The sequence below is a fragment of the Erpetoichthys calabaricus genome, chromosome 15, assembly GCF_900747795.2.
Source record: "Erpetoichthys calabaricus chromosome 15, fErpCal1.3, whole genome shotgun sequence".
Taxonomy (NCBI): Eukaryota; Metazoa; Chordata; class Cladistia; order Polypteriformes; family Polypteridae; genus Erpetoichthys; species Erpetoichthys calabaricus.
In genome coordinates, this window is record NC_041408.2 from 92428460 (window position 1) to 92452428 (window position 23969).

The following is a 23969-nucleotide window of genomic DNA, read 5'->3' on the forward strand; positions in this document are numbered from 1 at the left end:
TCTCAAGACTGCATGTTGTATCCGATAACCACCCACCCTCTGTGCAGTCTTGAGTCGAAGCTCACTTTATGTAAATATTGTGCTAAACTTCTTAGCTTGTAGAGGAGCACCTTCAGTATAAAAAGGCACTATATAGGCAACCAACTCCTGCATGCACTAAATGTGCTTAAAAGGCAGCCCTTGATTATTTCAAAGTGAGAATACATTTTTCAATAATAACTTTCAGTTACCCACCCAGGTCTAAAGTAAGGGGTGTCTATGGGCTCTGACCAACTTGGGTGGCATCATTTGGGTCACATCACAATGATTTCACTACTAACAGTGGCACAGTAGTTAAAGGTGTTGTCTCACAGATCTAGCAAAGCAGGTTGTGTTGGCAGCCTGGTACTCTTGTTTAATCTTTCATCCCATATATTTGAATTGGCTGCATGTGCCCTGGCATACACCTACGCCCCACTGACGGTTAATCTTGGCATTGTTAACGATGCGGCCAGTGTAGTGCAAAAGTCCGCAGGTCCGAAATGTCATTTAGGGTAGGTCAGTCATTTTCTACCCCAATTAGTCCTGAGCAGGGCCACAGGGGTGCCAGAGCCAATTCCAGCTAGCATAGGATGCAAGGCAGGAACAAACCCTGGACAAGGCGCCAGTCCATCGCAGGGTGAATACCAACACACACCAGCAGCACACAAGGGCCAATTTAGTAACACCAGTTCACCTAAACTGCATGTCTTTGGATGGTGCGTGGAAATCAGCTCCCCTGGAGAAAACCAGTGCAGAACATGCAAACTCCATGCAGGGAGGACTCGGGGGGTGAACCCTGATCTCCTTACAGCGAGGCAGAAGCACAACCACTGTGCCACTGTGCTGTCCAATGAGTTAGGGTGTTTTTAACTATTTAAAGCAGGGGTCCCCAACTCTGGTCCTGGAGGGCCTCAAAGTCTGCCTATTTTCATTCTAACCCTTTTCTTAATTAGTGACCTGTTTTAGCTGCTAATTAACGTCTTTTGGATTAATTTTTATTGACTTGTTTTTTAAGATTTGCTCCCCTGAATTTCTTCATCGTTCCTCTGAATTGCTTCATTTCTTTCCTTAAATGGCACCCAAACAGAAATGAAATGTGAAGTGAGTGAGCCAACAGAAGACCACCTAAGTCAGGGCCTCAAACTCCACCCAATTTGACGCCAACCAGTTGCTTAATTAGGCTCTGATTCTTGTTCATTAAACTCATTCTTTAATTCCATGGCTTGTTGCTGCTCTCATTGTGCAATAGCAGACATATCCGAAATTGTTGATTTTCACTTTTTTAAGAGCACTGATAGAATGTTTTGGGAACCTGAGCAGATCAACATTCCTGAGACCCTCGTCTTTCTTTATTTTCAGATATTGTATGATGGGCACAGTTTGCTGGTCATGTTTTGGTTCATTTTGTATCTCATTATTGTTTGGCTGCTAATTAAGGAAAACGAAACAATGAAGGGGTCTGAGTCTTCAAGAACATAAAATTAAAATGAATTCAAAAGACGTTAATTAGCAGCAGAAATAGGTCACTAATTAAGAAAAGAATTGGAATGAAAACCTGTAGCCTCTGGGGCCCTCCAGGACCGAAGTTGGGGACCCCTGATTTAAAGCCACCAAGGCCTGCACTGTCTTATGTTACGGTCTTGCCCCCATTGCCTTTTCAATGTGTCTGTTTTTTGATGAGAGATGCTGCATCTCCAGTCATTGCATAACCTTTAACTTGAGCCACATAGCAGTACAAAGCCACCCCTTCCATGTCCCTTTCGCCGATTCTTCAATGGTCTCCCATTCCAAGGAGCCCTCTTTCTTTTTTTCATCACAGTGCAAAGCATTTTGTGTGATGTAACAATCGGCTAAATTTAACAAATACAGGACAGACATGCTCTAAAGCGTCACTGCTGGCTGCTAGCAGTTGAATGCATCAGGGTGACAGCAAAAGGCCAAGACACAGGAGCTGGCGACAGTCTGCCAGCTTATAAGCAGACACAGTGTGGAACAAGATGAGACCGGGGCCGGATTGGGCTCCACCAGCTGTTTTCGTGGATGTCGCCATCAGGGGAATTCAATTTGCTCCAAGGACAATGCTCTTGGGACCCCCCCCCCACCCACCTTCCTCTGTCGGGACTGACCTGTTAAGCCAATTGATTACAAGTGTGCCTTTTTTGTTTTTCTTTCCACAGGCTTGGACGTGTCCGGCAGGCAGTCAGCCAGTGAGAAGATGCATCGATCAGGGGGTCCATCGCTGATTTCATTGAGTCTCCAGCTGGGAATCATTTTGGCCGTGTTACTTTATAAAGTGCAGCATGCCGAAGCAGGAGGTCAGAGCGACACAGAGTACCAGGCCTCTAATCGCACACGCTCGTGTGTCGGATCTTACGAATGCAAAGAAGGAGTCATCTTACCAGTGTGGGAGCCTCAGAATCCATCCACTGGAGACAAGATTGCAAGAGCCACTGTCTATTTTGTGGCCATGGTCTACATGTTCCTTGGTGTTTCCATCATAGCAGATCGATTCATGGCATCCATCGAGGTAATCACATCTCAAGAGAAGGAAATCACCATTAAGAAATCCAATGGGGAAACCACCACCACCACCGTGCGTATTTGGAACGAAACGGTGTCCAATTTAACCCTGATGGCCTTGGGTTCTTCCGCTCCAGAGATCCTTCTGTCTGTCATTGAAGTGTGTGGCCACAACTTTCAAGCCGGCGATCTTGGGCCAAGCACAATTGTTGGAAGTGCCGCCTTCAATATGTTCATAATCATTGCCATCTGTGTCTACGTGGTTCCTGATGGAGAAAACCGTAAGATCAAACATTTGAGGGTCTTCTTTGTGACGGCTGCTTGGAGCATTTTTGCCTACACCTGGCTTTATCTGATCCTGGCCGTCTTGTCCCCTGGGATTGTCCAGGTGTGGGAAGGCTTGCTTACCTTATTCTTCTTTCCAATTTGTGTTGTATTTGCTTGGGTCGCCGATCGAAGACTTCTGTTTTACAAGTATGTCTATAAGCGATATCGAGCAGGGAAACAGAGGGGGATGATCATCGAAATGGAAGGGGACAGGCCACTGCCGCCCAAGGTGGACATTGAGATGGACGGCAAGATAATGAACTCTCATGCTGTTGACTTCTTAGATGGTTCACTCAACATTGAAATAACCGAGAAGGACCAAGACGAGGAAGAAACGAGAAGGGACATGGCCAAAATCCTTAAGGAGTTAAAACAAAAACACCCCGAGAAGGAAATGGAGCAGTTGATTGAGCTTGCCAACTACCAGGTGCTGAGCCAACAGCAGAAAAGCCGTGCCTTCTACCGCATTCAGGCGACACGGCTAATGACCGGGGCTGGAAACATCTTGAAGAAGCATGCTGCTGATCAAGCAAGGAAAGCGGTTAGCATGCATGAAGTTCGAACGGAGGGAGGAGAAAATGATCCCGTCACCAAAGTGTTCTTTGACCCCGGCACCTACCAGTGTCTTGAAAACTGCGGGACGGTGAGCGTGAATGTAGTCCGGCGAGGAGGTGATCTAACCAACACAGTCTCGGTGGACTTCCGAACGGAAGATGGCTCAGCAAACGCCGGATCTGACTATGAATTCACTGAAGGCACCATCATCTTCAAACCTGGGGAGACGCAGAAGGAAATCAAAGTAGGGATCATCGATGATGACATCTTTGAGGAGGATGAGAACTTCCTGATTCACCTCAGCAATATCCAAGTGATCTCGGAATCAGCCGAGGAGAATGGTTCTGAAGCCAACCATGTTGAAACGCTGGCGTGTTTGGGCTTACCCTCAACAGCGACTGTGACTATCTTTGATGATGACCACGCCGGCATCTTTACCTTCGAGGAGCCCGTGACTCACGTGAGTGAGAGCATTGGGGTTATGGAAGTCAAAGTACTGCGTACCTCTGGAGCCCGAGGAGTTGTAGTTGTTCCTTATAAGACATTGGAAGGTACGGCTAAAGGTGGAGGAGAGGATTTTGAAGACACCCATGGAGTGTTGGAGTTCCAGAATGATGAGACTGTGTAAGTCCAATTCATTTTTGTATTGTTTGTTTAAAACCGTCAATGATGGGGCGCAACTCACGAGGGTTATTAGTAGGACATGAAATGTGTTAGGAAAGGGGAGAGTGGATTAAAATACTGTATACAAGAAGTGGAATAGCGAAAGCTCTGAATGGGTGAAGACTCTGATAACCTCCGGCAGTAACTGGGGCTGCCAAGGGGGTACTGAGTGATTTAGAAATGGTAGAGGGAGAAGTGCTGCTTGGATTAGAAATGCTAAGCGGTCAGGGTAAGATTTATCTTCGAGTGCTGAAGGAGGTTAGTGAGTTTTTTATGTTGTGAAAGTCAAACGGAAGGACTGGCGGGCAGCGTGGCAGCGTATGTTATTCTGTTGCATGAAGAGAGTGATTAGAATGATCCAGCTTGTAAGATTTACATGCATCATGGGTCAATTAATAGAAACAATTATTAATGATAAGATTGAGTATGATGTGGCAGGAAAAGGTGAGAGGTCAGCATGGGTTTAGACATGAAGGTCGTGTTTGACCAATATGGTGAAATTCTGTGAGTCAGTAACAAAAGCAGATGATCAAAGAAGTGCATAGAAGTTTGCAGATTGGGATTTTCAGAGAGGTTATTCATTAAACTGAAACAAGTGGAGATTCATGATGCAGTCTGTAGATGGGCGCAAAACTGGTTAAAAAAAAACAGTAGTGTGGTGGACAATGGGATTTTGTGGATCTTCAAGTCTTGATTTGATGTTATTTTGGAGAAATTAGGTTGAATGGGATTGGATGGTCTTTGTTGGGCAGTTTGTCCAACATTTTCTAGTGTGATGGGGTGAAGAGAATTGGGAGATGTCAAAAGTGGTGATCACTAGTGTCAATGCTGTGGCCAGCGTGTTTTTTTTTTTTTAATATGCAGTGTGGCAGACAGCTGGGGGTCTTACCCGGTCGGGATGCCCTTCTGAGGAGAGGACATATCAACAACAGTACCTCCCCCGGGACATGAGAGGGCAGCCTCCCTGGTTTGCATTTGGGCCACAGGCATGGAGCTTTGAAGCTCAACCCTGTTGGGGCCTGTGGCCACCGACTGGGGGCGCCTGGACAGCTCCGGAGCCTTGGTCTGCAGCACTATCGCCTGTTGCCAGAAGAGAATCTGGGTTCCCATGCAGCACTTCTGCCACACCTGGAAGTGCTGTCGGAAAATGATCGAGGAGCACCTGGAGAACTTCCGGGTCCAGTATAAAAGAGGCCACCTCACTCCATTTAGGGAGCCGGAGTCAGGAGGCAGAGGACAGAGCTTATGAGAGAGGAGTTGAGGTGGCAGTGAGGGAAGAGAGAAGGAAAGAAAGGACTGAGCTATATTGTGGGTTTGTGCATTGTGTGCTGGAAAAAGGGAGCAAAGAAAATAAACGTGTGTGTTTTGGACTTGGGTATCCTGTGTCTGTCTGTGATCTGGGCTGGTTTTTCCACAACAGCAATATTAAGTCTAATGCATCATCTGAAAACGAAGCTCTTTTATAACAAAATCAGCATAAAACCCTCTATGGGGTATGCGCACGTTAAAGTAACTGTCTGCTTGAGGGCCATGGAAGTCATTGTGAAGCCTCTCTACACGGAATAGTCGTTGATGGTGTGCTTATTGTTGAATGTAAAGTTATTATACATGAGAGCCGAGTTATTTCATAGGCACTATAGTTATTTTAATGTATTTTAAAATTGACGCAATACCCTCTGTCTAATGAACGTTTTGGGTTGGTTTGATGTTATTTTTCAGTTTTGCACATCTGTATCATGAGATGGAGTTACAGTCTGACTGTGCACAATGCACAATTTATATTGAAAAGTTAGGATGCGATGGGAATGTCCTCCTTGGAGGTACAAAAGAACAAATTGTTCTTATAAATAAGGTTTGTGGTTCAAACTGATGGTATGCACTAGTACTGATAGTCATTAGGGCAGAATGGGAAAATGCTGGTACCAAGTACTGTTGCTTACTGGTCCACTTCTGGCACTGTATTTACTGCTCTTCTTGGTATAAAACTATAAGTCCATCTGAACAGGATTTAAAAATTACAGCGGTCTCCTGGTAATAATTACTTTGCCCCACTTCCTGGTGTTAAACTAGACCCATCCAAACAGAACTTTAGACTACACCCCAACTAAATGCTTGGCCAGCCTTCCCCATAACTGCTGCGCTGTGGATGTTTGAGTTCTTCCAACAGAGCTCACCCAGGACGGAACTAAACCTGCTGGGTGGGATGCAGAGATCTGTCATTCGTCCACTCACATTGGGTCAGTTTGGAGTGACCTGTTTTCCTAAGATGCAGGCCTTTGGGATATCAGAGTAAACTGAAGTGCCCAGATGGACACAGGAAGCATCAGCAAACTCCACACAGATACTGACCAGGATGGAGATTTGAGTTCTGACCCCCTAGTGTTAACGTTGCTGCTGTTTGATGTCTTTTAAAAGTTGTTGAGACCGTCCCCCGTGTCTCCACCTGTGTAATCAATTAAATATCAATTAAAAATAAAAAAAAGTAATAATTTGTATTGAGAAGAATTTATACTGATAGTTTTTGTATCTGAGGGCCTCTTGATATATAATATTTTTGGTTTTGCTATCATGGGTGAGAATGTAGCTGTGATCTCTTTGCCAAAAATGTAAAAAGTCCAACTTCAAACGTTGGCACCATATCTGATGGTGTTCAGCTCTGACAGGAGAGTGTCCCCCACGTGGGGAGCATGTGGCCATGATATCTCTGCCAGTGAGCAGCTACCCTCTAAAACACACGTAGCTGTGACGTCTCTCTCAACAACGTCAAACGCTACTGTTTAACAATCTCTAGATGATAATGTCTGCTGAACAAACAGGTATCGCTAGCTAAGCGGAGGCAGGGTACGCTCCAACACGTGGCGAGGTGTAGAGCGACTCAAACGGAGGCTGGCACGTGAGTGTGGAGGGGCCCGTCCGGCTCCCTAATCCTGAGGTCCTGCCTCCCCCTCCCCTCGGCCCACGGCCTGTCTCTCAGATTTTTGTGAATCAATCCGTGCCGCAACCGAACTATAATACTTAGTGCAATAAGAGAAGCCGCAAAATCTACCGGAATATTCAAGCAAATTATAGAAAACAACCCGATCTAAATCCATTACGTAGTTCTCTCATGAAAAGCAGACAGACAGACGTTGTATTTTATATATATAGAGACCAGTAACGGTGCACTGCACTATAACGTGCAGTAAATCCACTTGACCTGAGCATTCCTAGTTTTCATCCTCTTTCTTTCTCTGTACGTTTGCCATTTGTCTGCTCAGAGGTTGATGCGCTTGCTGCTTCCTGAGCAGCTCTTCTTGTCTCCACTCTAGCGGCCCGTTTCTTCTCTTCTTTCGTCAGCATCTTTCATGTTAAAACTGATTAAGTCAGTGTTTGTGTTGCAATTACTTAGTGATTAATTTTTCTTAATTTTTCACGTAAGCTGGCACTTAAGTCTTCAATCTGCCTCAAGTATGATTTAAGATATGAAGAGTGGTAGGGGAAGTGACGGTGAAGGTTGTAGGGATGAGAACGGCGCCCATATGCATGTGCCACTGCCGAGAGTTGATTATACAATAAAATAAAATAAAAAGAGGAATATCCTTTGAGGTTATTCGTCACCCTGAAAGCAGATAGTAGACGTCACGTAGTATATGCGTACCAAATTTCAGGTCAATAGTTTGCGAGCTACAGGTGATTTAAAATCCTGGACAGACAAACTGACAGCCACAGTAGCATATTATATAAGATTAGACATTAAGCCCGTTACAATAACGGGCGCTAGAACAGTAGTCCATAAACATTAGTAGGAACAGACGGTATTAAATGGCAAGGGACCTTTTACCTCATTAAATTTTTTCCGTAAAATGCCTGTAATTTTCTCTGACAGTAATACTGGCTTTGCTGTCCATAATATGCGTTTAATTTTCTGTCACAACAGTGAGCAATCAGCAGATTCTCCCCAGCAACTGATGTAATGTGCGCAAAAATAAATCTACTTTTACTTTACACTTTACCGGGCCAAACTTTCTTAATCGCAAATCTGACATCCTCAGAGTGAACACTTGCACAACAATGGGGAAGCTGGTCTCCGCGTCTCAGTACCCGATTGGATTTTTCGTGTTTTCTGTTTTAGGTCTTACCTCATTTACCGAAATCCAATTGGATCTGCCGCGCAATATTTTATAGGTCCCGCCCTCTCTGTCTTGTGTGATGCGTCAGGCGGCCTTTAAAGCAGCGCACCGTGCCCCGCGCATGCACACTTCACCAGAAGACACACACACACACACGGACACTGGACACTCACGGGGGTTTTATTAAAGAGGATTATTGAATGAAACGTTGTGTTATCAGTTAGTCAATTGTGTAGATTTGTCTTGACAATCCAAGAGTAGTCCCTTTTATATTCAGCCAGAAAAGGTGGGGCACCCATGGCACTGCCCTTCAGGTCTATATAAGCCTCTCAACTACTGCAATGTGGCACCAACATTGGTAAAATTTCTGTTGGCATTTATGGATTTCTTTTGTAAATATTTGATAGATTTTTCTGTTTTTTTACTGCTTTTTGCTTCTCTTTTTGACTTTGCTTGTGGACTGGTTCTGCTGGCAAACCTTTTAGAAGTAACTTTTCACTCTGTTTCTGGTTTTCTGAACTCCTTTGTGTAAAATCTGAAGGATATAGTGAGCTAGAGGTTTACACATTTCCTCTCTCCCATTTTGCCCATAAAAGCCTACCCACCTTTTTTTTGGTGCTTCTTGAGTTTGAGTAGGTGAGGCTCACCCCTTGTTTGAAGCCTGAGGTTCAGTTTTGGAGACAAAGCCTTATTTTGAATTTTATGAGCTGGCAGAATCATAACACCTGGAGTTGTGAGGCAGCTTTGTTTGCCACTGTGTCAGCCATTTTAATTCACATTTCGAGTCACAAAGTGCTGGACAAGACAGTCGGTCTGACCAGAGCCATGTCATTCCCCGTTTAAAGCAGTAGACCTAACCGAGGCAGACAGAGAGACTTTGAAGATCTTCAGCAACATCTTTCACAGTACAGTATACCCTTCCCTTAATGGCTATTTAATGGCAAAGCCTTTATACTGCAGAATCATTCATTGTTTTGACGCCCACCCAATCTGGCTGTCTCTGTTGACTGTAACAATGGGCCTCTTGTGAATCCGGCCATCTAATCTTTTTCTAATAACCCAATTCACTCCAATTGACTTGAGCTGCACATCATTTGGAATTCTACTAATATGGATAACGGGAGACATGATGAGGGGGAGACGAGAGACGGGCACCAGACGGTGTCATGCTCAGCCCTGACACGTGAGACACCACGAAACACGGCCGTCCAAGACAATTTACCTCCAGCGCCGTTCGTGTGCCGTGAGCAGATCCCAGAGACTCTGAGCTATTCTAAAATATTTAGATTGTTTCCTGATGGGAATGTCTTCTGTGCTCATAGATGGCGGTGTGTTCAGTGGATTCCCCAAGTGCCATTCGTCAGAAGGAAGACTTGGGCATGTCAGCCGGTGTCTAGCAAAAGTATAAATTAGGCTGTTGGGTGACTTTGAGCCGGGCTGGCCGTGTTTATTTAATCCTCTTGTTTAATAAGCACACGGGGCTCTGCATTATCTTAAGGCTTGTTGGAAGATTATCAATTTTGTCAACCTAAAAATTTCCCCTCTCGCTGTTGTCTGCACGTACAAAGACATATAAAGTCATATTTGTGTGGAATGGCCAGCTTTTGTTTACGGTTTCCCGTAATCCTCCATGGGGCAGGGCCCTGTGCAGAGAGAGCAAATGTTTAAGCTTACGGAATGAAGCAGAGGCTGGCATCTTGGTGGGGGTACATTAACCACTTGGAAACTTGTAGTCAGGCAGTGTGGTGTAGCAAATATGGCATTGGGCTTTAAATTGAAATGGTGTCGTTCAGTGCCCCGCCCACACCCACCATCTTACTGTGTGACCTTGAGCAAGTCACTCTTGAAGACCATTCATTATTAACATGCTTATCCAGTTTGGGGTGGGAGGGCTGGAGTCTGTCGCAGCACCACTTGGCACTGGGTGCATTCACCTACACAATGATACAGCACATGGGAACAGCTACACTGTACATCTTATTAATAATAATAATAATAATAATAATAATGAAGGACATTTATCTAGCACTTTTCTAACCTACACAAAGTGCTTTACATAGACAGCGAGAAACCACTTCAACCACCAACAATGTGTAACACGATGTGTGGTGGCAGCCATTCTTGTGCCAGTGTGCTCGCCTCATATTAGCTATTAGGTGGTGAAAGGGTGTGAGAGAGAGAGGGGGGTGGGGGGACAGGGGATGATTAGGTTGCCAGAAAGACCAAGTCGTGGTGGGCAGTTTAGCCAGGTCTGTGGGACACACCCTATTCTTTTCAAAAGATGCTCAGGGATCTTTTATGAGCCCAGAGAGTCAGGACCTCATTTTGACATCTCACCCATTTGTACAGCACAGTGTCCCCGTCACTGCACTGGAGCATCAACACACGGATCACCACAGGGTAAGCACCCCCTTTGAGCACAATAAGGCACTCAAGAAGTACAAAATGTTGCTTTTAGTCTTTTGACATGAAGATAAATACCAGTATCACTTGGGGGCTGCAGCAGTTAGCTTAACTGGTGCCTCTCAATTATCCTGGAGCCAGTAAGTGAGTGTGTGAGGTTAGGCACGCACTGTGAGGAACTGCAATCAACTGTGAGGATTTAGGGGTTTATGTTGACACAACATTTTCATTGTCTATGACAGTGGTTCCCAAACTCGGTCCTGGAGACCCCCTGTGGCTGCAGGTTTTTGTTGTTCTAACCAACTTGTGTTTTTCATTGGACTCTTAGCCTAATTAAGTGAGTCGTTATTTCAATGTCAATGTAGAAATTACAGACTGTTTGGTAGATTTTTATTTAAATGTTATAAGCAGATATATGGGGAATGTGTCATTTTTTGAAGTCATTAACAGTATTTTCAACCTCATTTTCATTCTGCTTTTCCAGGTGTTCTGGTTATTTAATTGATTCTTTACTAATTAGTGAGTCTGACACTGAAGTCGTTGCTGCTTTCATCATCCTGGGTGTCTGCTGTGCTGATTGTTAATTGTCACTATTAGGGTTAAATGAAGGGAGCAAACTGCACAGGAAAAGGGAAAAATAATAGAAAAACAACGAAAGAGAGTTAAGCATTTATAGCTTTAGAAAAAATGGCAATATTTCTAAATCTCTATACATATAAAATCCAACGTCTGTCTGTATGTCTGTCCGCTTTTCATGAGAGAACTACTTAACGGATTTAGTTCGGGTTTTTTCTCTAGAATTTGCTTGAACATTCCGGTTGATTTTACGACTTCTCTCATTGCGCTAAGTATCATAGTTCTCTTGTAGTACTGTATTATCCGAGAGAGACGCAGTGGGCCAAGGGGAGGGGGGCAGGGCCCTCTTCAGTCACTCGCCAGCCTTGGGTTTGCATACCATACCTCTGCTTAGCTAGCAAGCAAGAGAACTACTTAACGGGTTTAGATTGGGTTTTTTTCTATAATTTGCTTGAATATTCCGATTGATGTTGCAACTTCTCTCATTGCTCTAAGTATCATAGTTCATTGCGGTACAGTTATTTGCGTGAATCTGAGAGAGAGGCTGCGAGCCGAGGGGAGGGGGAAGCGTGACGTCAGGAGTGGGGAGCCGGGCAGGGCCCTCCTCACAGTCCTGTTTCACTACTACGCGGGGGCGGAGCCGCAGGGGACGGCTAGTGTCTTATAAATGTAAAAACCATACTGTTCTCTTTTTCTGAATGCAGAATAAATAGAAGAGTAAAAGACCAGCTAATTAAATGAGATCAGTTGGTATCGATGATTATCACTGATTGTGAATCTGGTTGGAACAAAAACCTGCAGCCTCCGTGGGTCCCTAGGGCAGAGTTTGGATGACACTTGTCTAAATTATAATGCAAAAGAGATTTGAAAGCAAACAAAATGTTAGGTTATATTGCAAAAATTGTTGAATAGAAATCAAGGGACGTTTTGCTCAGACTATTTAATGCACTAGTGTGACCACATCTGGAGTACTGTGTGCAGTTCTGGTCACCACGCTACAAAAAAGACATAGCAGCACCTGAAGCTGTACAGAGGAGAGCATTGAGGAGCAACCCAGGACTTAAGGACATGGCCGACTGTGACAGACTCAGACACAGAGGAGATCACGTGGGGACCTCATTCAGGTCTTCAAAATCCTCAGAGGCACTGATGAAGCAGATACAGTAGAAGTCCTTTAACTGAATGGCGAATCACATAATCGACCCCAATGGACATTAATTACAAGTGCATTTAGGACTGAAGTCAGGAAGCCCTTCTTTACGCAAAGACTTGTGTGACTCTGATACAAACTATGGAGCCATGGACTTGAAGCAGAAACCTGGACAACCTTAAAGTAGAATCTGGAGGAGACATTGGGTCAGCTTAGCTATTAGCTAAACAAGCGCGTTTGATGGACTGAACAGTCTCCTCTCATTTGTCAAACTGCTTATGTTCATATGTAAATTATACTGAAGTGAATGACTGAGTGAGCAAGTGTTGAGTGTGTGTGTGTGTGTGCAAACTGGTTTAGAATTGTGCCCCCTATAGACCAGATTCCTGCGCTGCACTTTTATTTTTAAAGTAAATTCAAGCTTGCTGACTCTAAATTACATTGGAGTGAGTGAGCGAGTCTGTGTCGAGGGGGCGGGGTGTTTTGTCACACACAAATAATGAAGGACTGGCACCCCTTAGACACCATCATCCTGCCCCACTGTTATGCTTTTTAACTTAGGGCCCTGCTTCCTGCAGTTTTTAAGAGGAATAAAGCAGACATGCAAAACTGAGAGATGGCCTCCTGAAAGATGACTGACAGATGAAAAAAGGCCCACTGAGCAGATTGGGGATGATTGCCTGCTATCGTCAGCAGTGCGGGTGAGACTTACAGTCAGGGTTATGACCTTTCATTAGCTGTCATGTAGCTTTTATAAATCTAAGCAAGAGGAGTGGAATAAAATGTTGAATAAAATGTCATTTTTGTTAAAGTGTTATTTCTTGAAGTGGAATTTGTTAACAATCCTCCCCTTCAAAGTCTAATTGTAAGCATTTCAGACTTGCTGGTTTCCCTTTTCACTGTTCCTCTTTGTGTGGCTGACCTCCTCCTGCTTCGCTCTACTTTGTCATGCTTTACAGTCAGGCGTCCATCTGACACTTCCCTTTTAATGATCTTGACGTGACCGCGTTAAGAGATACCTTATGAGTCCCTGTGCTTGATGATTTTAATCAAAGTGACTTACCACAAGTGAAGGAAAGAATAGTTGCCACATTTCCTTCAGTCTTGGAACTGGCCGGCTGAAGTGACTCGCTCGGGGTGATTTAGAGTTGATCCTCTGCTCTTTCCTTCCATATATAGCTCATTTCATAGTGGACCCTATTGCTGAGAGTTTACAGATAATCTGCATGGTATGAGTATTCACTGCAGCTCTTCAGTATTTAGTCACCGAGCTGGCGAACGTGCAGGCACTGGCTGGGGAACTGACTTGTTAGGTTGTCTCAGAAAAGTGGGGAAGGGGAATTGAAACCCCTAATCTTAGGGAGTAGGGAACACCATGTAAGGAATGATGGGCCTCACATCCTTATATATTATGTACTTCTGGCAGCACTCCCCACTGTGGCGGAAGTGCTGTCCTTGCACCCAGAAGCATAAAATAAGAAGAGTCAGTCCAAATAGTTGAGATATGAAATATCTGACCCTATTGGAACGATGTCAGAACGTTGACAAGCTACACAAAGGTGCAAAGTACAGGCATAAGCCAGAGCAGGAAAGCAAGAGGTTAGAAGATTTTAAAGGCTCTTCTCACAGCTCTAATCTCTTCAGATGCAAGTCCTGGAATGCACACCTACTTCTGGTAGCCTCCTGGTCTTTATAGTAGCCTCCTGTAAGAGGCGGAGATTTGATGGAAGAAGCAGAAGTGAAGTCAGTTGTAGTCCCTGTGGTGTCCCTCAACTGCAGGTGAATAAGAAACATGGTGTTAGCAAGAGCAGACCCTCTGAACTTGGAGTGGTGTTGTTAGCTTTTTGGAGTCCTGAGGACATCTCCTACGCACTCATGCGTGACCGGGACACTATATGTATGTGTGTGCTATCTTTCATGTCCTGCTCAGCATTCAAAATCTTTTTTTTTTTTTTGTTGGACACCCAATTCTGCCAGGGTGTCTCACAGTATGTTTGGGTAATATGACATTGAAAGCGTGCAGCACACACAGCAGCCTCTGCACAAAGCTTGCGGGAAGAATGAAGTAGCAGCCATCCAACTGAAAGACAGCCTGAAGTGTTGTCTGGAAGTTCTTTGTAGGAGATGTTGGTCAGGATTGCAGTCACGTTATTGGTGTCTACAAGTGTCTGTTGCGAACCCCAATGACTGGAGGCACCACAACACGTGACATCAACACACAATGGCAGTGTGGTAACGCAATCGTTCAAGCTTTTGAATAACTCTACAAATTCTAGAATTTGTAGCTTCTGGACTTTGGAGGAATTAGAAAAATGCATCACATCTCAAGTACCTTGAATCATTCTTGTGTTCCCTTTATTTTAGTTGCTATAAACATAGGTCTTACAGTATATGCATTGTCGCAGATTGAGGCCCTTGCCGTCCTCTTGAACAACTCTGACTCGACTCCAGACACCAGGTAAAAGTCCAAATATTTCTTTTATTTAGACAATAATGTGCACAAAGCACCCTCCACTCCACAATACTCATATAACCAATCAATACACTAATCACTACACTAATCAATCCTCCACACTCCCAGACACTTCACCACCCTGCCTCTCAGCTCAGCTCAGCGTACTGGTTTCCCATAGTCCTTTATATAGTCCTTGACCCGGAAGTGTTTCTCCCTTCTGTCCATGTGATCATGAACACTTCTGGGTCGGATAAAAAGCTCCTTTCTTCAACCCGGAAGCACGTCGTTGCCTCTTGTCATGTGATCATGATGCACCTCCGGGTTATAGGGCAAGTAAGAGTCCGGCAGCCTCCCCACAGTGACTCCTGGTGGTCCCCAAGGTATCCAGCAGGGCTGTGCATATAAACTACAAAGTCCATGAGGCCCTGCTGGAATTCGGGGAACGTCCACGCTGTTGGGAGAGCTCCATCTGGCGGCCTGGGGGTGAGGGCCGGAATAGTTAGCCAGCCACACACCACAGCATATATATATATATATATATATATATACGGTATATAAATAGAGAAAGAGAGAGAGAGAGAGAGAGACAAATATTATGTTATGTTATCTATATATAAAAGCCAAATACCACTGACTCACTCATCACGAAATCTTCCAAACCTTCAGGACTTGGGATTTGAAATTTGGAATGTAGGTTACCCTTGGCCCATAGGTGCTCGCTAAGAAACGTTTTTGAAAATTCCGTGGTCCAAGCACGTTCTGTCTGTATGTCTGTCTGCTTTTCGTGAGAGAATTACTTAACGAATTTAGATCTGGTTGATTTCTATAATTTGCTTGAACTTTCCGGTTGATTTTGCGACTTCTCTCATTGCGCTAAGTACCAGAGTTCGCTTGTGGTATCGATGTATTTATGCAAATCCAAGAGAGTGGCTGTGGGCTGAGAGCAGGGGGGCGGGGCCTTCCTCATTCACTCGCCAGCCTCTGTTCGAGTTGGTCTACGTCTCTCCACGTGTTGGAGCGCACCTTGCCTCTGCTTAGCGAGTGATACCTGTTTGTTCAGCAGACATCATCATGTACAGGTTGCCACGGAGTAACGTTTGATGTTTTTGAGAGAGAGATCAGAGCTCCATTATGTTTTAGAGGGTAGCTGCTGAATGCCACAGATTTCACCGCCATGTGCTCTTCTCCCCACGCGGGGAACGCTGTCCCGTCAGAGCTGAACACAATCAGATATAGTGCCAACGTCTATTGATTTTTAAAGTTTGTCCTGTTTCATTACTATGTGTGTGCAGCCACGGGGTACAGCTACTATCTTATATAAAGCTAAATGTGTGTTTTTCCAGTACTCAAATCCAAGTCACTAAACTTCTCCCAAAAAATTTTGAACAGGTTCTCCATTTGTACCGGGGAAGACTGTAGGCTTTATTTTGTTCAGAAATTTGGAGAACTTCATTTCCCTCCACTTTATTCCACACTTGGCAGTGCCAGGTACCCCTGCCAGTCTGCTTCCCCATATCACCCAATTTTGGTCTTTCCCATAACTCTTTGCCACACATCTGAGTACATTTTGTGCAATTCCAGGCATTCTGCCAGTACCTACCAGCTCCACGATTAGCTGACGTTCTTTTGTTTAATTTGCCCGTGCCCCCTCACTGGCTTGTCCTGTTGTTCTCAGGCAGCTTTCTTGAAGGTACATATGTGGTACCCAGTTGGGCTGTCCAAACAGGTGGATCCCCTTAAGACTACATGCCACTCTGTTTGTGCCCTTGTGTTTCACAGCACCATTTCCTTTTCCAGTTATGATGCCACCAGGTCTCAGGTTAGGTTGGGTTGGGGGGGTGGGAATGGTTTTTACAAATCGCCTTAGCAGGGTTTTAGTTACAGGAACACAAAAGGGATACGCTTAATTAAATTCAGTTTGAGGCGGCAGCCTATGAAAAGAGATTAGGAGTTCACACAGTGTGCGGAATTCCCGATGTGCACAGCAGATTGCCTGTAGTCAGTAAGCCAAGCACTTTTGCCCCCCCTCTCGTCCTAAAGTTCTTCACCGGCACCAATCCTTTGGCCCCCCGAGTTTGAAGTGTCAGCAGGTAACGCAAGAAACGCAAGAAGAGCTGATGTCCTCGAAAGCCATGCTGCACTACATCAGTCATCTGTACTTCCTCAGAAAGAGGCTGTGGGCACTACAACATAAAAACATAACTAATTTGACAAACGGGTGGAGACCACTCAGTCCAGCGAGCTTGTTTTGTTTAACTAATAGCTAAGCTAGCCCAATATCTCATCTACGTCCTTCTGCCCAATTACACTATGGTTAAGATTAGGGCTGTTGTCAGGGTTATCTGACTCAAATCATGATGGCTGTTGTGTGAACCGACTGACATAAACATGCAGTCTGATTGGCTCTTCAGTGGTGCTACTGATTCATGGAGCTCTGGAGACCCTTTTCATCGAGACTGACATTGTGGACATCCTGTGATGTTGTGGGTGTTACATGACTGATGTCATAGGTACTGCGGGCTGCAGTTAGACCCAAAATGAAGACAGGCTTTAGAATGATATCTGTCTTACTGCCAACCAACTGTAGACGGCAACAGTGTGAAATCCAGTGCGTTTTTTAGCTGCAGAGCAAGGTGGTACACTCAAAGATACAAGTGGGTGGTCTTGAGAAAAGATAGGACCGTGGCACATATTAGTACACAGACACTCTCAGCAGGAATTCAAGGATTCCAATAAGCCCACCTAGGAAGAAAGGGCCATTAACAGTAATACAGGCATAAAACTGGTATCTGTAGTACTGTTAGCTAACAGTAGGTGGCAGCACTGTCAAACACGGTGCATTTATAGCCAGTAGAGTCACATGGTGAGCTCAAAGGTAAAAATGGTGTGGGGGGGGTTTGGGGGTTGGTGTGTGGTCTGAAAAAATAAGACTGTAGTTACATACTGGTTCAAGCAGCATGAGCTATGGACTGCCAGTTCTGTTCAGCCCACTGGCTTACTGTGTGACCTTAGCCCATTTGGTCAGCTTGTGGTTCAGTGTTAGTTCACACAGGCAAATAAAGGGATGCCAAGTCCTTCCATGAACCCCTCTATGGACAGCAATGCTGGCCTCAATGGTACCGGGGATACTCCTAAGTAACAGTAGATGACAGCACTGTGAAATGTTATTTGTTTACATACTGTAGAGTATGAGGATGAACTTGAGGAGACCAGCAGGTGGCGCTGTGAAGATGTAGGACTGCAGGGGTTGTCAGGCCACAGTAGACAAACAACAGACACTCAGCTCCTATTTGGCAGCCCAGACAAGGGAGTGCCACATTGGGGGAAAAGAAAAAAAATGACCCGCCACCATTCAATATTTACTTAATGCGAAACACCAGAACCCTGGCTCACTTGTTGATGATAGCAAGTGCGTGATCTGTTTTGTTTGTGCAAGCCGTGACTTGTTTGTCACCTCCATATATAAGCTGCCTCTGTCCGAGCAAACTCTTTGTGTTTTACTCCTGATGTTACAAGAGGAGTGTGAGACTCTCTCCCCTTGACACACAGTAGCTTTGTCTTGGGGCCGCAAAGATGCTGCCTAAGTGACACTGATAGGTGACACAGTGAATGGCCAATTAGCATGTCTGCCTTCTTTCTCCAAGGTCATGCATTCACATTGTCTTCTGTTGGCTTTGTCCTGTAGAAATCTGTCAAATTCTTTCCCCAAGAGAAGCAAAACAGAGGAACTCGCTGGAGCCGCTCTACCGAGATAATCTGTGTACGCCTTAGTGAAGGGATGTGTCCAAGTGGTCAGGACCCTTTAGCATGACCTGTGTCCCATCAGTTTCAGCCTTTTCTGCATTGTATTCCTTTTTGTGCCATGCAGCCGTTAATACTGCAGGGTCCTGGGTTCATTTTCCACCTCAATGTGAAGATTTTCCTCAGATACAGGTTTCATCCACACATCCTAGACATAGCAGTGCCAGAAAAAGTCCATAGAAGAGTGACTAGGCTGATTCCAGGGCTACAGGGGATGAGTTAGGAGAGAAGATTACAAGAGCTGAGCCTTAAGGAGAAGATGAGGAGACCTGATTGAAATGTGCAAAATGATGAAGGGAATTAGTCCAGCGGATTGAGACGGTGACTTTAAAATGAGGTCATGAAGAACACAGGGACGCCATTGGAAACTTGTTAAGGTAAAATTTTATATAAACATTAGAAGGTTTTTCTTCACACAGAGAACCACAGACACATGGAATAAGTGACCAAGTAGTGTGGTGGACAGCAGGACTTTAGAGACCTTCAAAATTCAAATTCATATTATTTTGGTGGAACTAAGTAAATGGGGTTGATGAGCTTTGTTGGGCTGAATGGCCTGTTCTTGTCAACCTTTTTCTAATGTTCTGAATCCATAGATGATGACAATAACAATAATGCCATGTAATTTTCTTACCGCTTAATCCAGACCCTGATCATTGATGGGGAGACTCTATCCCAGTTAGGTAGAAACAAACCCTGGACAGGGCGCCAGTCCATCACAGAGCGAACAAACACACACACACACACACACACACCAGGGCCAATTTAATGTTGCCAGTTCACCTAACCTGCATGTCTTTCAGTGGAAGAAAACCACAGCACTCAGAGGAAACCCAGACAGACATGAGGAGAACATGCTGACCCCATATAGGGAGGTCCTGGGACGTGAACCATAGTCTTCTTACTGTGAGGCAGCAGTACTACCACTACACCACCATGCTGCTTAATAACAATAATAGTAATAATAATTTCTTCTTCTTGTCATGTTATATCATGATACTTGGTCCATAGTAAATGTGGCCATGTGCTGTCAGGATAGCCTTCAGTCACCTCAACTCTACACTGAATTATGTTCTTACATTATTATTATTATTGTTATTATAACTAGATGTCGTGCCAGTCTAAGATGGGTTGGAATCTAATTAATTTATGTAGAATTCAGTGTTATTGTTTACAGTATACCATCTAAGTTAATGTATTTTTGTAATGCAAGTAGTAATACGATGTATTGCATTTGTCATTCCAAAAGATAGCACGTCACAGTCCTATCCACTTAATTCTTCTGAAAAATATAAGTCGAGTTTTGAAAGTCCCTAAATTCCTACTGTCTACCACACTACTTGGTCGCTTATTCCATGTGTCTGTGGTTCTCTGTGTAAAGAAAAACTTCCTAATGTTTGTGTGAAGTTTCCTCTTCACAAGTTTCCAACTGTGTCCCCGTGTTCTTATTATTTTTTATTGTGCTTTACTATGACATGATACTTGGCCCACTGTGAACAAGTGTGGTCAAGTACACGGGGGCTCATCTACATTTACATTTATTTGCTTAGCAGACACTTTGATCCAAACAGATTTATAAAAGAGGTCAACATAATCAGATATATGTCAGTCAGGGGGACTGTTCAGGAGCAAATGTGGCAGGACAAGGGTACAAAACAGACCATCGCAAGTGTAGAGCTCAGAAGAAAATGCCAGCGAGTTACACTTCCTACGTTACAAGAATCGAACAGTGTTATTTTCTTTTTATGTTGAATTGCATTTAGTATACCCATGTAAGTGGGTGTGCCCATCAGTGTACACTCTTTCACACTGGCATCCCATCCAGAGTTGGTTAGTCTTTCCCACCTGGTGCTGCCAGGAAGGACTTTAGACCCCCCCTCTACTACATTAAGAGGGCTCTAATGAGTGGATGGATGATTGGGTTCTGAGGGACACCTAGTGGAAACTTATAGGAAGTGCATTCATTATGGTCTATAAAGGGTCATGAGAATTTGAAACACATCACTGAGTTGTGTAGTTGAAGTGGAAAAATATGTGGATGAGATATTGGGTGAAGTTCACTGCCAACTGTCCAAACAAATACGACACACTTGGTTGTAAAATGTGTTGTATTCTTATAATTTTTTTCTTGAACTCTAATGTTTGTTTCCATCCATTTGCTTCAGATCAATGACTTGCTAATTATAGTTATAAAGGGCACTATACTATATAGCTAAGAGGCTGACTCACAGGCGTGACCCATCTGTCTGTCTGTCTGCTGTATTTTTGTCATTTAAAAAGGCGACTCAGCTATTCCCTCCGTTGCCAGCGCCTCGAGAGCCACTTGCTCTTGGCAGACGGCTCCATTTCCAGTGAAACTTTCCAGAGGCTTAAGAGCTTATAGATTTGTATCGTCAAGCTGGCAGGCAAACGAGAGAACAGTGGTGCTGCATTGCAATATTCTCAGCAAATCTGTGAGTGCCACAGCTTAGTGCCATGAAAAAAGTAAAAAGTGCCGCCATTCTTTGCCATTTTGACAAAGGTGAGCTTTGCTCTGTAGATCTTGTGCAGTACTTGTTCAGTGGGTATTCATATAGGTGAGGCAGTGCGGTGTAGTGGCTAATGGCTTTGGACCTTGAAATTGTTCACATTCTGCTACTGACACCAAGTGACCCTAAGCAAGTCACTTGTCACTTCACCTGCCTGGGCTCCAACTGGAAAAACAAAAAAGATAATAAGTTATAATAATAGATAGATAGATAGATAGATAGATAGATAGATAGATAGATAGATAGATAGATAGATAGATAGATAGATAGATAGATAGATAGATAGATAGATAGATAGATAGATAGATAGATAGATAGAACTTGATTTCTTCCCCAGGGTAATTTGGCTTTTTACAGAAGCTCTTTAAATAAATAAATGCACACACACACCTTGGTCTGAACACACACTGGAATTACTATGAGATGAAGTACCATAATTTTGTGAAACTGTTACAGTATCATACTGTGATGGACTGGCATCCCACCCCAGGGTATTTCTGGGGTTCTGCAACCCTGAACTTGACAAGCAGTTTCAAAGATAGATGGCCTGCGGTGGGTTGGCACCCTGCCCGGGATTGGTTCCTGCCTTGTGCCCTGTGTTGGCTGGGATTGGCTCCAGCAGACCCCCGTGACCCTGTGTTCGGATTCAGCGGGTTGGAAAATGGATGGATGGAAGATAGATGGCAGGATGGAAAAGCAAAATATAAAAAAATAACTGCTGTTGTTAAATTTGACACTTTTAACCAGAGTAGGCCCTGCATGCCCTCTTGTATTCTTTTGTTTTTGTGTACCTACCACACAAAAGAAAATGTAACATTTATGCAAAACAAGTGACACACAAAAAAGAGTGGTATGGTGTAAAGTGAGGTGTGCTTTTGAGTTCACTGGGGAGATTGTTGCTTCAATGAGTGCATGGTGCGGAGCAGCAGGGAGACAGCTATGAAGAGCGGTGAGGTGCGAAGTGCAGCACTCCATCTTCACTGGTAACTCTCCAAAGTCCAAAAAGACTGGTAAGATGATGCCAGTGCTTGTGGTTGACCAATCAGCTCAATTCATTGCCTGAGCCACACTCACAGGTTGAACTAAAAGGATGTAACCTGGACTAGGAGCTGAATAAAGAACCAGGAACAACCTACCAGGAACTATAAATGGCCTGAGTTCCTGTGATGGGAATGCTACAGAAACTCCTGAATTTCTATAAAGTCCTGGTTCCTGAAAAATCTGCCTGTGGTGGGAAAGTGGCTAATGCCTTGAATTGGTCACCTTGTCCTTGCATTTCAGCACCCAAGCCACTAGGGGGCCACACTGCCCATTCATTTCTAGAGCCTAATTTGAGTCATGTCCTAAGAATGTCCAGTGCTAAACTCAAATTTCTATTGGATATCCTTGCCTTGGTTTGTCCAGTACTGGCATCACATTCTGATTAGATAGCCTTATGTCAGTTTGTCTATTAGAACACACATGTTTTATGCCACATAAGGATATAAAATTTCACAAGTTGGAAAGCTGCAGCTTAAATGAAGAATCCTTGTTCCCATTTACGATTATAACGTCTAACCACCCATCAGTCTTCCAAACCTGCTTATCCAGTGCAGGGATGTTTGGAAGCTGGCGCACAATGCATAAGACAGAAATAATATCTGGATGTGCCCATCTCAGGGTAAACACACACACACGCACACACATTAGGTATCAGTTTAGCATTGCCAGTCTACCTAACCAGCATGTATTTTTAATGTGGGAGGCAAATGGAACCTTCAGAGGAAACTCAGGCAACTTGCACCCCAATCTCCTTGTTGCATGGCAATGGAACACCCACTGTGCCACCCCCTCCAATCATAACAAAAGATTCTCAAACACACTTAATCCAGTTCAGGGTCACCTTGGGACAGAGCCTGCCCTGGCAATATCTGGCACAAGTAATCCAGAGTGGGGTGCCAGTCTATCGCATGAGCCACTCACACATACATCCCTTGAAGGCCAGTTTAGACTTGCCAGTTGATCTAGCATGTGCACCAGTAGGGATGTGGGACAGAAACCAGAGTACCTTTGGGGACATCATGAACAATCCCAAATGGGGCTTGATCCCAGAATGCTGGTACTAAGTACTGCGCCACCCTACACACTCAGTCAATGAACCTCCATTTTTGTCAAGTGCCCATACTATCCTCATTTCACTAAAACTTTCAGCCACAAGAATCAGCATTGCTTGATATGTGGGATCTGTCCCCTGCTGGCAGACCAAAGCTGTTAGTTCACCCCTAATGACATACTGTGACACCTAGGGTGTCACTTCACCTCACTTTCATAGATGGCACTGCTAGCCTTACTGGCAGGACATGTCGCCCCCTAGTGGTTAATGTTTTGGACTGCTGCTTTCTGATTTTGGCAGCACTCGCTTGTCAAAAATGTCATCCATCATTATCATCTGTACAGCTGCAGAGAGCTTTTGCCAGGTCTTTATGCAACACGGACCCCCTGGTAGAAAAGTCCAAGGGTGAAGGGTGAAGCCACGCTGCAGACTCACTGTGCGACTCAGAGTCTGTTTTTTAAAAATCCTTGATCTCGCATTTAGGAGATAAAGTAGAAAAACAACACTTTAGGTTGGAAAGAGTTTTCTACAGAAAGAGGAATTTCTTGCCAAGGTGAGGACTTTTACAAATCAGTTTCATCACAATGAGCAGCTTTGTCTCCAAATGCACTCTGTGGGCAAATGTCTATGGACCCCCGTCACCCAAATGACTGACTTCAGGTGTTTCATTGTTAACAGCTGCATAGCCACACAGTCTCCAATGGCTCAGAAACTTTAAACTTGGCACTGTCATAGGATGCTACCTTTGCCACAAGTCAGGATGTGGTAT

At 44.3% G+C, this 23969-nt stretch overlaps 1 protein-coding gene across 8 annotated transcripts in view; it reads left to right on the forward strand.

Annotated features, from left to right (window-relative positions):
- The window catches only part of slc8a1b (solute carrier family 8 member 1b), a 258252-nt gene that overhangs the window by 75338 nt on the left and 158945 nt on the right, over positions 1-23969 (forward strand). For all 8 annotated transcript variants that reach the window (XM_051919132.1, XM_051919135.1, XM_028820462.2 and 5 more), the window contains exon 2: positions 2199-4047. In XM_051919132.1, the coding sequence (XP_051775092.1) occupies positions 2237-4047 (1811 nt within the window). In that variant the 5' untranslated portion in view covers positions 2199-2236. The remainder of the gene's footprint in view (positions 1-2198; positions 4048-23969) is intronic.